Source organism: Globicephala melas, chromosome 1 (assembly GCF_963455315.2).
Source record: "Globicephala melas chromosome 1, mGloMel1.2, whole genome shotgun sequence".
Classification (NCBI taxonomy): Eukaryota; Metazoa; Chordata; class Mammalia; order Artiodactyla; family Delphinidae; genus Globicephala; species Globicephala melas.
The window spans coordinates 161,760,325-161,774,798 of record NC_083314.1 but is presented as its reverse complement, the minus strand read 5'-3'; the positions used below and the strand labels follow the sequence as shown (position 1 = coordinate 161,774,798).

The 14,474-nt window shown below is 55.4% G+C and overlaps 2 protein-coding genes across 8 annotated transcripts in view; both read right to left on the bottom strand.

Annotated features, from left to right (window-relative positions):
• Window positions 1-1,339: 1,339 nt before the first annotated feature.
• Window positions 1,340-13,233, bottom strand: A3GALT2 (alpha 1,3-galactosyltransferase 2). The gene is given in 6 exon segments (XM_030882825.1): window positions 1,340-2,027; window positions 4,836-4,970; window positions 5,268-5,357; window positions 5,565-5,640; window positions 12,936-13,133; window positions 13,227-13,233. Coding segments are annotated over 6 exon segments (1,194 nt in total).
• The window catches only part of PHC2 (polyhomeotic homolog 2), a 102,600-nt gene continuing 100,841 nt past the window's right edge, over window positions 12,716-14,474 (bottom strand). For all 7 annotated transcript variants that reach the window (XM_060308176.1, XM_060308172.2, XM_030870220.3 and 4 more), the window contains one exon: window positions 12,716-14,055. In XM_060308176.1, coding sequence (XP_060164159.1) covers window positions 13,901-14,055 — 155 coding nt within the window. In that variant the 3' untranslated portion in view covers window positions 12,716-13,900. The remainder of the gene's footprint in view (window positions 14,056-14,474) is intronic.

Sequence of the window (14,474 nt, the reverse complement as noted above, 5' to 3'; positions counted from 1 at the left end):
TCCACAGCCACACACAGAGTCAGAAGAGGAGCAGATTTCCATCCAGATCTTAACTGGCCTGAGCTCAGGTCTCTGCTGGCCCAGGGCTCAGTGTGTGTGGCCCTTGGTGAATGATGCAGGCAGTGTAAGGTGGAGGACAGTCTCCCACCAGAGGAAGGGATGTCAGCCTATAGCCATCAAGCAATAACCTGTTCTTAGGCACACCTAGCCTGTTCTTAGCTCTAACCCAGAGTCCAAAGGGTCTTCTGGGTTCTGCTAATCTAGTTTAGTTAGGCACGAGACACTGGGACCTTGGAACTGCTTGGGAGAGGGGAGATATCTCTTACATTAGCAACAACTGGAAGTGTTTGTAAAAACTGTTACTATGTGAAAACCATCACAGTTGGCTTATAGCCAGAATTGCTGTCCTACCTGAAAATAGTGGAGCCTGTTAAAAATGCAAGGTCTATGAGAACACTACACAAACGGGTCAGAAGACCTGGAGGTAAGCCCCACCCTCTCCGGGCCTCCATTTTTCAACTGTCAGACAATATCTCAGGGACTTCCAGCAGATAATTTCCCCGTCTCCGCAGCTATTTCCCGGAGGGAACCACCTTTCCTGGAGAGCCTGATGACTTCAGGCTTCTGTTCGGGACGTTGTGTCTTTCCCTATTGAGGATGAAGAGTCTGGACAGCAGCCACGGATGAGGAAATTTATTTCCCAGACACTGTGGCCAAACAGCCATATGGGTCCCATGGCGAGGAAATGTCATTTTTATGGACTTGGATTCTCTAGGAGAAAGGGCTGTAGGACACTTGGGAATAATGTATTTTATTATCATATTACTTAGATATGTACAAACTTTGCTGAGGGCGGCGGAGGTGAACCGGATGCCACTGTGTTTCTCTATCTGGGGCTCCTGCCCAGTGGCAGCTCTATTGGACCTGAGGGCCAGTCCTTGCTTTCCAGCTGCTGACCTCACAGACTGACTCACAGATTCTCTGGGTCCTTACGTAGTTATGTTCCCTTTGTGTGCCTCAGTCCCATTAAAAAAGTGGGGGGATATGGGGAAGGGGCTAAAACGTCTCTTCGGGGGCCTCCACTGAACTCAGTAAGGTCAGAGGTGACAGGTTTCCAGGCAGCTGGCAGTATCTGGGTCGCTGTGGAAAGTCAGGGAAGGGATGGATCGCCCGCCTCGGGGAGGCGCTCCCCAAAGGCCGGGCCTCCTCCTGCCACCTCGGGCGGTGGGGGGTAGTATTCACGCAGTTTTCCCGCCGCCCCCCCCCCCCGCCCCCGCCGTGCCACGCTGCTTCCAGAAGGGCCTCCGCCGGCGTTCGGGCCTCCAGGCCGAGGGCGTCTCTAGCCGCGCAGCAGGGCGTACTCCTTGGGCGCCCAGAGCAGTTGGGGGCGGCGAATCTCGGCCCGGCGGCCGACGTCGGAGCTCCAGCAGAACTCGGGCGACAGCAGCTTGGCGGGCTTGTGCAGCCAGAAGGACTTGTTGAGGTGGCTCTCGTCGTGCCAGCGCGCCTCCAGGCCGCGCGCGCGGTCCCGTCGCAGGCCCCGCACGCAGTAGGCCGTCAGCTGCCGCAGAGCCGCCACGCTGCCCCCGAACACGGCCGCGTGGTAGCAGAAGTCGCCCTCGCTCGGGCCCAGCGCGGCGGCCGAGCGCGCGTCCCGCTCGAAGGGCAGCAGCCGCCTCCGCCAACGGTAGTGTCAGACGAGCAGCTGCGCCACCGACTCGGCCAGTGCCTTGGACCCGAAAGTCCCGCTGAAGTGCTGGTCCACGTCCACGCAGCGCAAGCAACGCGCCTGGCGGCCCAGCCGCCCGCCCAGCGCCGCGTGCAGCGCGCGCATGTGCAACATGGACACGTTCTGCCAGCGTTGCCAGCGCGCCACGCGCTCCTCGCGCAGCCGGCGGCCCGGGCCCAGCCGTACGCGGGGCACGGCGGCCGGGCCCTCGGTGAACACGTAGTACACCACTCGCTGGCCCACCATGAAGTGCTGCTCAGCCGTCTCCAGGAAGTGCGCCAGGTACTTCTCCAGGTATCTGTCGGGCGGGGCGGGGCCGTCTTGAGTAAGCCGGGCCTCAGCGCACTCCGCCATCCGCGGAGACGTCGGGCTTCTGAGGCCTCACCTCGTCCGTACTTGTGCCCCTGCAACCCCAGTCCCTGGAACTCCAAAACTGTCCAGCCCCGGAATCGTCCGAGGTGGATTAAAAATAATTACCCATTGTTTGCCACCCCTGCCCAGAGAGGCCCTTTGTTCCCCGCTTGAACGCGGCTCTCTCCCTGACCGCTTCGATCAAGAGTCCCGAGGAAGGGATGCTGTGCTGGCCCTTGGGAGGACCGGCTCGTTAGCCTTTGTCTCTTTAGAGCTCTGACCCTTCGCTTAAGGAGTCCCAGAGCTCAGGGCTTCCCTGGTGGCACAGTGGTTAGGAGTCCGCCTGCCAATGCAGGGCACACAGGTTCGAGCCTTGGTCCGGGATGATACCACATGCCCCGGAGCAACTAAGGCCGTGCGCCACGACTACTGAGCCTGCGCTCTAGAGCCCGCGAGCCGCAACTGCTGAGCCTGAGCGCCGCAACTAAACCCCATGCGCCTAGAGCTCGTGCTCTGCAACAAGAGAAGCCACTGCAATGGCTGCGCACTGCAACGAATCGCGGCAACTAGAGAAAGCCTGTGGGCAGCAACGAACACCCAACGCAGCCAAAAATAAATAAAAATAAGTAAATTTTTTTTAAAAAGTGTCAGAACTCAGATGCTGCCACGAAGTGAGGGAGACCAGCCTAGCCACGGAGAGAGGCGCCCGCCAGTCATCCACAGGACTTTTGGGAGCAGGGAGGGGCCCCCCTGCTGCTGAGCCCTGTCAGAATTCCTGAGCCACAAAATCACGAGCTGTGGTAGTAATGGACTGTTTTCAGTCACTGAGTTTGTGGTGATTCCTTACATAGGTAACCGGGACGTTCAGAATACTGGAAACTTTGTATGAACAGGCTTTGGGATCCCAGGCTTCTAAAATAATCGAACTAATGCCTCATATTTTGGAACATTTGTCATGTGGCAGATAGTGTTCAAAGTAACGTGCATTATCTCATTTAATCCTCACTATTATTAGCTCCATCTCTCAGGTGAGGAAACTGAATCTCAAAGAGCTTCAGTAACTTGTGCAAGCAAGCATGCACATAGCTGGTAAGTGAAAGCCAGGATTTGAACCCAGCTTGGCACTGGAGCCTGTACTTTTACCTACACTTGCTCTATTCCGGGTGGAACTGTGAGAAACTGGAATCAGAGACCTTGGAAGCCTCAGCATCCCAGGGTGTTGGACTCATAGATCCTTGGAACTCAGGACCTCAGGACCCTGGAATTTCTGGACTCAAGAGACTCTGACCCCTAGGGCTGGTGCAGGAACACCCTACTCAGCATTCAGAGCAGGAGTGGGAGCACCAAGGCCCTGGAGAGGCCAGCAGTCCTGTTTGACCCCAGCCTCTCAGGGGCCTTCCTGGCTTTCTCTCCCTTCTAGAGTGTAAGGGACGGAGTTGGAGGAGCCCTGAGCAGTTGCCTGGGGCACAGGTCCCCAACCCCCTGGGGCCGCGGACCAGGCCTCACAGCAGGAGGTGAGCATCAGGTGAGTAAGCAAAGCTTCATCTGCCTCCATCGCTTGCATTACCACCTAAACCATCCCTTCCCCCCTCCCCCAACCTCTGGTCCGTGGAAAAATCATCTTCCATGAAGCTGGTCCCTGGTGCCAAAAAGGTTGGTAACCGCTGGTCTGGGGTCTCGAAGACAGAATTCCTTCCCCAGGCTTTTGGATATCTTTTCCTGGATGCAGAGCTCTCAGTGCCTTCCCAAAGCAGTCTGTTCCATTATTAGAAACTCTTCCTTAAGTTGCCTTGAACTCTACCTCTCTGTACCCTAGGATTGTAGGATCTGATTGCCACTCTAAGCCAGGAGTCCCATTTGCATCACTACTGGAAAGTGAATACCAGTTTGGACACCCTGACATCCATAATGGGGAGATGGGCAGGTCAGCCCCCTGAGGTTTCTTCTCCACCCCCCACTCTGGGTTCCTTGTCCATACCTGGGGGCCCCTTAGTTCCTCGATTGGCCTCCTCTCCTGTCGTGATTCTGTCTTCCCCGCTCCTCAGTCACTTGCCCCCATGGCCCCTCCCTCGACTTGGTCATCATCAGTCTGCCCCCCACCCCAAGTTGCGGCTTCACCCGTCCCACTGTCTGAGCCCCCGTCCTTCCAGCCCACTTCCTGTGATATCACCCCCAACAGTACTTCTTCACTGACTCCTCTGGTCTGCTGACCCTACCACTCTCCGCATCCTCCTTTCTTCACATCCCTCTTTATCCAGCCCAGATTCGCTCCCTTGCAAAAGCCCTCAGCTCCCCAGCCCCTCTTCCGCCTTCAGACTTTCTTGGCGAACCTCCCCCCGCCCCGCCCTTTCTGTGTGCCTGCACCTGAGCCGCTGACCTCCACAGACGCTTCTGCAGCTGGGCCATCCCCTCTGTTTACCCAGGTCTCACCTCCTCTCACCTGAAAGACGCCATCATTTTCTCACCGCAAACCCAAGGCCTCCAGGTGATCAGCCCCAGGCCCTGGGCAGGTTCCTTCTCGGTTGTGATGCTGAGCCCTTGGCTGCCTGGGCTGGGTGGACTCCGGGGAGGAGGGGAAGGGAAAGGATGGTCCTGCCCTCATGCTGGGAGTCTGGGACAAGGGGTGCTGTCTTTGCTTCTCGCTTTATCCTGGGATCCTACAGCCCAGGAGAATGGGGTGCTCCACCCCTACATCACGTGCACACCCCCTCCCACTCCCTGCTTGGATAGCACCGCTCCCCTCCCCGGGCCTTACTTGCCTACAGCAAAGACAGTCAGACCAATGGTGAGGTTCTGTACAGCCTCTTGCTGGGCCACATCTGGGTCAAAGGTGCCATCCCAAATAATGGGGGCCCCCCAGCAGGTACAAGTCAGGACTTCAGGCCGGGCCCTGGCCAGGGCGGGGATGGAGAGAGAGGTCCATCCATCTTCCTGCTTGATGCATGGTCACCGCCACCTCCGCAGGCCTGGGCCCTAGGGACCCACAGATGGGTCACACCCAGGCCCTACCCCTAGAAATCTCTTCCCAGATCCAGCAGAGTAGGGGGAGATGTGTTACCTGATGGGGCCCCTGGGTAGAGTGCCTAGCCCTGCCAGGGTGGGGGATGTGAGGAGGGCAGGAACGCTGGGGCAGAGCTCTGTAGGGTGTGTGGGTGTCCTCGGAATAGGAGAGATGGCAGCTCCTTACCAAGGATGCAGGGGACCTGTGAAGTTGTCTCTCAGCAGGGGCATTCTGGCCAAAGGGCAGATCCCCATGGGGGTGAGGACTCTCAGGTGCCTGTGGGGTGGGAGCATCAGTGAGGGGCATGCTGGCCTGCCCAGGAGCCCTGTCGCTTTGCTCCTTACAAGGAAGGAGAGCCCGCAAGGACGCTTGTGCGGGCCATGACAGGTGCCACTCTCCATCCCTCAAGGAGGCACTTGGAAAGAACCACTTCAACCCTGCCCTGCTGGTCCCATCGCAAGTGCTGGGGGAAGGGGGTTGTACCTGACTGCAGGGAGCCCGTGCAGGAGCAGCCCTAAGAGGCCAAGTGCAAATGGATCAGAAGATTCTCTTCCAGGCCCTGGGGGGTGGGGGGGGGGTCGGCAACTCATTTCTGCATATATTTTTATACACGCACACATATATATATGAAAAATGAGGTAATTCAGTGTTTCATTTATTTGTTCGCTTTAATATGAATGTATTATTCTGTTCACTTGGCACAGACATTCAGAGGTACAAAAGAGTATAGACAGTGCAGTCCTTCCTGTTCCCAGCCACGGCCACCCAGTTCCCCTGAAAGGGGATAGTTTATGCACATACAGGCAAATATAAATATGGTAGCAAATTCGCCCTCCCTTCCCTCTGTCCCTTCCTCTGATTTTCTCCCACAAATGGTAGCACAGTGATACGCTGTTCTCCACCTTGCATTTTCCGCTGACCATTATGTCCTTGAGGTTGGTCCACCTCAGTACGTGAAGCGCTTCCTCACCCTTTTTTTCCAGCTGCCTAATATGCCATTGACTGGAGGTGGCATCATTTACTTGACCAGGTCCCTTGTGATGAGCATTTAGATGTATAACATTTTGCTTTTCCTGGCAGCAAACTTGGGGGACAGTAAGTTAGGGGTTGGGGCACTTAGCCTGGGTAGGATTGACCTCGGACAGGGGAGAGTCTGGGAGGGGATGCAGGGAGGTTTGTGGCTTGGTGGCTGGGATTTGAGAGCGTCTGGGGCTTAGGGATGAGTTGCTGGGCTGCCCGGAGGGCCGGCTGCGGTCAGGGACCACGTGTCTATGGCGGCTCCAGTCACAGGGCCGGGTCCCTCCAGCATAGCTCAGCGACCCCACTGCTGGCTCAGAGGAGGTGGACTTTGGGATTTGTGCATGGTTGCTTGTTTTCCAGAAGGGCCCTACAAGTTGAGAATTTTAATAAGCTCCTCTGGGGGGGTCTCCTCCAACTCTCCTCAGCCCTTCTGGGTGCTGGTGTCTCTAGACAGACAGGACAAATATGGTGAAAGCCTGGCCACTGGGGCCAGACCCCCAGGTTCGAATCCCAGGCCACCACTTCTTAGCTGTCTGACCTTGGGCAAGGTTCTGGGCCTCTGCACTTTAGTCTCCTTGTCTAGAAACGCAGATAATAAGAATACATACCTTAGAGGGCTGCGATGGATATTGAGTTAATACCTACTAAGTGATTAGAACAAGGCCTTGCACACAGTAAAAGGTCAGTAAGCTTTAGCTATTGTTGATTATCATTAGTAGTATTATTCCTAAACAAGCCCTCAGGATTCTCTGCACAGCCTCCCAGCTCCCCTCCCTGCCCTATGAGTCCTTCCAAAATCTGCCTCCTCTGGTCTCTTTCAAGAAGCCTGCCTGATCAGACCCTCCCGCCCCTGCCTTTTCTGCTACCCCACCTCACCGTTCCTCAGCAGGCGTATCCGGTAAATAGCTCAGAGGGGCACCTTGCGGTTGTGTGTGTACGTATCTGCCTGTGCATCTCAGGGCAGACACCCCTTCTGTTCAGCTGGTGAAACCTGGGTGCACTGACCCCTCCCTCTGCCTCGCCCACTGTCAGTCCCCAGGGGTGGGTGGTTGGCTTGGCCTCCTTGATCTCCGCCCCCCTCTGCCCCTCCTATTTCTCCGGCCCCCACAGTGATCCTGCCTGCTCATCCCCCACCAGGACCATTGCAGCAGCGACCTCCCTGCTCCCAGTCACTCCTGACACAGCCCCCAGAGTCAGCTCATAAAATACCACCTGCCTTAACTGTCCATGTCACATGAACAGGGAAATCCTCGAAGGGGAAATGCATTTAGTAGGCAAACATATGGAAAACTGTTCACCCTCACTAGTAATCAAAGACTTATAGATTAGAACTAGGTGGGATGTTTTGCCTATAAAATGGGCACTTTTTAAAAAGAAAGAAATGAAAATAGCCACGCTGGGAGAATACAGCGAGACAGGCACTCTTACACCTGCTGGTGGGATGTAACTTGCTGCAGCTTTTTTGGAAAGCTACTTAGCTGTGGGAATTGAAGCTTTCAATAGTCATCCCCTTTAATCCAATCACTGCAACTTCTGGGAATCTGTTCAAAGGAGATCATCTTCAGCATGGGAAAAGTTTATGCATCGAGATGTTCGCTAGCTTCTGCTCATTCATGCGTTCAGCCTGTACTTATTGGTCACAAGCTCAGAATCAAGCACTGTGCTAGGTCAAGGATTCAGAGGTGAGCGAGACACAGACCTTGTCTTTAAGGGAGCCGGGTCAGGAAGATATGGGTGGCCAGGAAGGGAGGGGAATGGGGTCACATGACAGACTGCAAACAGATGCATGGAACACAGCACAGCAAGGCTGTGATTAGTGTAAATACAAGATACCGTTATCTTGCAAATGGCAAGATACCACTGGGGAGAAGTCAGGGAGGCTTCCTGGAGGAGGTGACCCTTAAGCTAGGACCTGAAGAACTAAAAGTTATCCACACAAAGAAGGCAGTGGGGCTTTCCTGGTGGCGCAGTGGTTGAGAATCCGCCTGCCAATGCAAAAAAAGAAGGCAGTGGAGGGGAAAGGGAGGTCCATGAAAAAGAAACAGCACTGTGTAAAAGTGACGAGGTGAGAGTGCTTGGAAAATACGGGGAACTGCAGGCCTGACGCAGGGGCGGGGTATAGGGTGTGGATAGGAAGTGATAAGAGTTGAGGCTGGAGATAAGCCTGAGCCAGGTAACCCAGGGCCCACATTCCAGGATAAGGGGTTTGGACTTCATCTTGAAGGCCGTGGGGAGCCCTGAAAGCTCTTTCCTTCAGGGAGTGATGCTATCACATTTTTACTTGGAAGATACTCCAGCTGAACTGTTGAGCCTGGACGTGGGGCAGGGACCAGGTGGAGGCAGGAAGACAAGTGAGTGTTGGCAGTGGGTTGGGGAGGAGTAGGTGATGACTGGCTGTCAAGGAGGTTGATGGGCAGGACTTGGTCACTGATGAGAGGGACAGGGCTGGGGGACCAGGAAAGGAGATGGTGGCTGATAGTCCGGTTGGGGGTAAGAAGCCGGAGCTCAGAAGGCAGGCAGGCAGGCAGGCTTGGGAGAGAGTTCTGGGATTCACCAGGAGGGCAACGCTGTGGAAGAGGGAGAGAGCAGAGGAAGGAGAGCCAGGGCCCAGGCACCCACCGAGGACACGGTTGGGGACGGGCAGGGGACTGAGTGAGCAGAGGAGGCAGTGGAGGCTGGGGTGGTGGTGGTGGAAGCGGATCTTTCCGGAAGTTTGGCTGTAAAAGGAAAGGGAGAGGATGGTAACTGGAGGAGCTGAGGGCTTGGGATTGATGGAGGTGCGTGTGTTTCTTTCACACAGGGAGACTTGAGTTTGGTTGAACGTGGGCTGGAGGGCACCAGTGGAGAAGGCATTGTGCTGCCTTCTCAGATACAACTGAAAAAGGCCCCAGCGTCCAGCCGAAGGGACTGGCTAAATAAACTTTTTATGAAGAGTCTGCAGTCACATGGAAAAAACTTGCACAAGAACCGTGAATGAAGAAAGCAGGATCTAAAATTGATGGGCACTGTGGTTACAATCTAGCAATGAAAACATGCCCGAGCGAATAAGACTGGAAGGAATAACTTAAGTGACTGTGTAATAAGTTATGGGAGGGTTTTTTCCCTTTATTTGTGCCCCCAGTTGTCCGTAATGTGCTTTTATTGCTTTTTTAATGAAGGAAAAATACAGAGTTAGCCATTTAGGAAAAACAAGTGTTTTTAAGCCTTCCTAGTGACTGCAAGGTGAAGTCCACCTCTCTTAGCCCTGCCTGAGGAGCCTGCAAAATCATTTCAAGCACTCACACCAGACCCAACTTTCCCACCTCTAGAAACGGAGACTTCACAGTGGGCAGGCCAAGGATGCTCTCCTAGCATTGCTGGAAAAAGCAAATGGAGATAAACAACCCCACTGTTCGTCCTTAGGGAGTTGGATGAATGAATTATGCATTTCTATACAATGGAAAGCAACGTGGCCACTGAAAAGGATGAGTAGATTTATATGTGCTCCCGGGAAAAGGGCCTAAAGAATCAAGTGGAAGAGGAAGTAACAACTGTACATAGAGGCTGGCTGCGCTTCTGTGAGGGGGGAAGCCCCTCTACCTGTGTACCTGTGCATTTACAGACGTGTTTCTATGTTGTTTTATAAAAACGTAGGAAAGAATCTGAACAGCATTGCGCAATAGAAATATAATGTGAGCCAGGAACGTAAATTAAAATTTTCTAGTAGTAGCCATGTTAAAAAAGTGAAAAGAAACAACCGAAATTTTTAGTATTTTATTTTAACCTAATAGATCATTTCAATATGTAACCCCAAATATCATTTCAATATGTAATCGATATAAAAATTATTGAGATATTTTACAGTTGCTCCTGGAAGCGTCCCTGGAGGGACGGCATGGGAGGTGCTGGGGCAGGAGAAGGCTGCAGCGGAGCTCTCTCTGCCCTCCCTGCCATCTGACCCTCTTAGCCGGCCCCTCACAACTAGGGCAGCCATGCAGAGTTGTCCCCAAGTGGTCCAGGTGGGCTCCAGCTGTCAGTCCTGGGAGGGTGCTGACACCCAGGCCTGCAACAGGCTCCTGCCGCCCCCTCCCATGGCCCAGCCAGGGAGCCTCTAGTCCACAGAGGCACCTGCCTGACCCATTCCTTCCAGTTCCTTGCTCTGATTTTTTCAAAAGGGTCCCCTCCCCTCCACCCCGCTTCCACCTGCAGAAGGTGGTCCCACAAGGTGGCCTCATGTCTTGCTCCTGTACTCTCCTTGCTTTCAGGAAGAGGTTGAAGATCAGTCATTAGTTCCTAAGTGGGCACAAGTTTGCAATCCTGGACAGTCAATCCCAGTTGGAATAGAGGGCTCACAGTTGCAGTGGAAGGTGCGCCCCAAAGTCTGTTCTCTGCTCACCGAGGGGGCTTAGAGTTTAGGGCAGCAGGAGGAGTCGCCGAGCTCTTCACGGGCACGAGATCTCCCAGGATGCAGCCTCCCCCCACCCCACCACCCATTCCTTGGACCGTCTCTACCCCTTGGGCGATGTCCTCCAGTCACCTTCTCCCAGGACCTATATGGCTCAGCTGGTTCTCAGCAGGCCAGCCTTGGTGCCTCCTCCTTGACTGTTCTGGCCACCAGGCTGGACTCCTCTCGGGACAGCTGTCCCGCCTCATCTTCCCCCTGCTACTGGCAGCGTCCCCCCCTCACCTGAGTCCTTGCCATGACAGGAAGCTGGTGGGACAGCCTGCCAAGAACCTTCTCAGCTCAGAGCCGGGGAAGAAATGACCCATTCTTGGTGACTGGGGCCAAGCAGTTTCAGGCCATCTGCCAGAAACCACAGCCACAGGAGCAAGCAGGGATGAACTACCCGGAGAGGAGCCCCCTGGGGCCAATCACCTGGAAGAGGGTGGATGGAAGGCCAGCTCTGGTTGGCCAGAGGTGCTGAGACATTCTGTACTGACTCCTCCTCCCCAGGGCTCCTCGTGCCCCTCTTCTGTGTCGTGGTCCTCGGGCCAGACTGTGGTGTTTGCCACCCAGGGAGAACCTTGTTCTGCGCGGACCTTCAGCCAGATCTCAAGGGCGCCGGTCACCTGAGTGTGACCTTGGACAGTTCACCTTGAGGAGCCCTTGATCTCTTCAGTAAAACAGGTACATGCACCAGTCACCCAGGACAGGGTAAGAGCCACACAAGGTAGTTACATGGAAAAGTTCTGGAAAGCTTGCACTAGGCAGGCTTTTTTTAAAGTGCAGGTTATGATCTATTAGAGGGCCATGAAATCAATCTTATGGATCATGACTGAGATTTTAAAAATATGAACAGGAAGGGAATTGAAAATATCAGAATGTATTGTACATCAGGGTAGGTATTGTTTTGTGATTGTTTTGTTTCAGTTATATATATTCAAGTACATACATGAGGGTGGGAAAATTTTTTTAAACTGTCGGTCATGATCAAAAAAGTTTTGCAAAATTCTGTGTAAGGTGTAACTCTCAGGAGCAAACGCGTGTTGAAGGAGGCATCCTTCAAACTGGGGCCTTTCACCCCGAGTGAAGAAACGGCACTGATACTCACCTGTGTCAGTCAGCCCTGCAAATCCACCATATCCTCTTTCAGGGCTTTTAGTTCCCTTCTCCACCACACACATAAGGACAAACTCAGTTTGGGCCCGACATTGTCCTCCAGTAAGGGAAAGTGGAGGTCCAGCGTGGACTCGCTGAGCTGCACGGGCCACGGTGGGCCGGCCCGCCTGGCCTGGAGAGGGGAGGGCAGCGCAGGGGGCTCCCTAGGCGCCCTCTCCACCAGGCACCTTCCCCGACTTCCCCGAGGTTCTGAGGTCCTTGCCCCCTGCCACTCCCCCTCGGCCCAGGGTCCTGCACTGGCCTCTGTCCTGTCGCCATTCCCGACCTCCAGGACCACCAGACTTTCCAGTCCTGGCTCCACCCTCTGAGTCGGCCACTAACCAGTTTTGTTTCTCCTCTTCCTCCGGGTAGTGGCTACATTTTAAAAGGCCTTCCAGAGAGTTCTCGTCCAGATATGGGTACTGGCTCTTAAAAGGTCCCTGCTTATCTCCCCGGGCCCTGCCGTTACAGCATGTCACAGACTGAGTGAACGGTGAGCGGTCTGCGCCTGGAAGGCCCTTCTCCTTTATTCGAGGCTTAGGCGTCACCTCCTTGAGGCAGAGACTCTCCTAATAGTTTGCTATTGCAGCATCCAGAAAGCGCTGAGGGGTCGAGTGAGCCAAAGCCACCTCAAGGGCAGTTCTGGATGGGGCGCTGCAGCCAGCCACCACAGGTGTCTGCGGCAGAGGGAAGGGTCTGGGCTCTGCCTCAGGTGTGCCAGATATCCCTGGCCCAACAGCATCGTGTCTCCCTGGTGGCAGTGCTGGGTAGGGGGGCTCAGAGTTGAAGGGGCCCTGGACCTCGCACTCCAGGGGACACCCATGTGAAGAACAGAGGTGGGATCTGCTTTTCTCATGTGGACTGGGACCAAGGGCACCCTCAAAGGACCCAGCCCCAGCGAAGCGTGGAGGATATGCTATCCAGTTAAGGTGGTCATCCCTCCCCCAACCCAGGGACCCACCCCTCTCCTGACAGATGAAAAGTAGCTATTCAGGACCACAGAAGGCATCCCCAGGGGAGAAAGGCACAGAAGGAACAGATTTTATGGATTTATTTTTAAAAAACAAAAAGGTTAAAAAAGTCCTTCATTTCCAACCCTGCCTGGGGGTGTGAGTGGGGAATAGAACAAGCTCAGAAGGGCACCCACCCTTCCCCCAGGGAGAGTCCCACTCCCCCCAGGAGTCTGCAGAGGCCCGGGCAAGTCAGAGGCAGGCCCTCGCCCTTCCTGCCCCGCCTCCTCCACGGGCAGCTCAGACCACTGCCAGCAAGTTCCAGAGGCAGAGAAGCATGGGACCCGAGGCCGAAGGCTGCCTTCTTCACCTCAGCGGTGGTCACTCCAGCTCTTCTGCCCTTGGATGTTCCCAGGGCCCCACCGCTGGGCTCCCAGGGCGGGCGGGTGGGCAGACGGGGAGGCGCGGCCTGGCCCAGCCCACCAGCAGCTTCCTCAGTGCCGCCTGTGACACAGCAGGGCAGTCAGGGGGACGTCACAGTGCGGGAAGGGGCTGCGGAGACACCTCGGCCATCTGGAAAGGAAAATCTCCCACTACTCTTCATCGCTTTCTGATCGTGCCTCTCTGCGCTGAGGCGGCCCTTCTTTCCTATTCCCCATCCTGAGGCTGAGTGGAGTCCAGGACAAAGCACTAAGTGGCTGTTTGCTACAAAACACCTGGAGATACCAGAGGGTGGCTCTCGGCCTGTCAGTCCAGGCTCCCACACGGTCACACAGTCACACACACAGCGTTAAGGCGTCTGTGCCAGCAGGCGTGGCCAAACTGGGCCCAGCTTCTCTCCCTCCACCTGTAGAGGGTGAGGGGGGAGAACCCTTCTGGCTGCTTCAGAAACAGGCTGCAGTGGGAGAAGCTGGCAGCAGGAAGAGTTAGCTGGGCCCAGAGAAATAAGTGGAGGAAGGCAGGCAAGGGCTTCCGAGGCCTCTAGGCAGGCCTGACGGCTGCCCTTGGAAGTAACCCAACTCAGGTTGGGAGCCCTGACCGTATACCCCCTGGAAAATGGGGGACAGAGGGAGGGGAAGAGAGCGGGGCTAGCGTAGTGGGACTTCGGAGGAAGCAGTGCTATCAATATGTACAAGCATAAAGCCCCATCTTCCGCGCCGCCCGCCTCTCCGCCCCTCCCACAGAAAGGCCCCTGAGAGCCAGAGGAGGGCCCCCAGGAGTGTCCGCTGGCTCTGCTCAGTCGGGAGGAGGAGCCCGGGGCCCGGCCAGCCCTAGGAGTCCTTGAGCATGCTGATGCGCGCGTAGATCTTGAGGGCGGGCCCCAGCTTGATGTTCATGGCGCTCATCAGGTGGTCCTCCTTGAGCAGCAGCAGAGCTTGCCCGTCGATTTCCTGGGCACGGAATTCCTCTGCTATCTCCTGGCAGCCTGAGGGGACATGACCAAAGACAGTATCAATGAGAGCTACCAGCGGTCACGCTTGGCAGTCACTGCCTTCAGATGCATCATCTCACTTGATCCTCGTGACCACACCTCGAGGGAGGTGTTGCTGTTCTTATTCTACAGCTTGAGAGAGGCTGAGTGACTTACCCAAGGTAGCCAGACTCTAAGGCGGTCCTGTGACCCGACACCTCCTTGTTCAACCCCCCCACCCCCCGCCAGTGAACTGGGCCGACCCTGGAGATCAGTACAGGGTTGTGGAAGTGACAGCATGGGATTTCCCAGGCTGGATCACAAAGGGCGCGGCAGCCTCACCTTGGTCTTCTGGATAATTTATTTTGGAACATGCCAACCACTGTGTCGTGAGGACACTCAAGCAGCCCTCTGGAGCAGCCCACTTGGAGAGG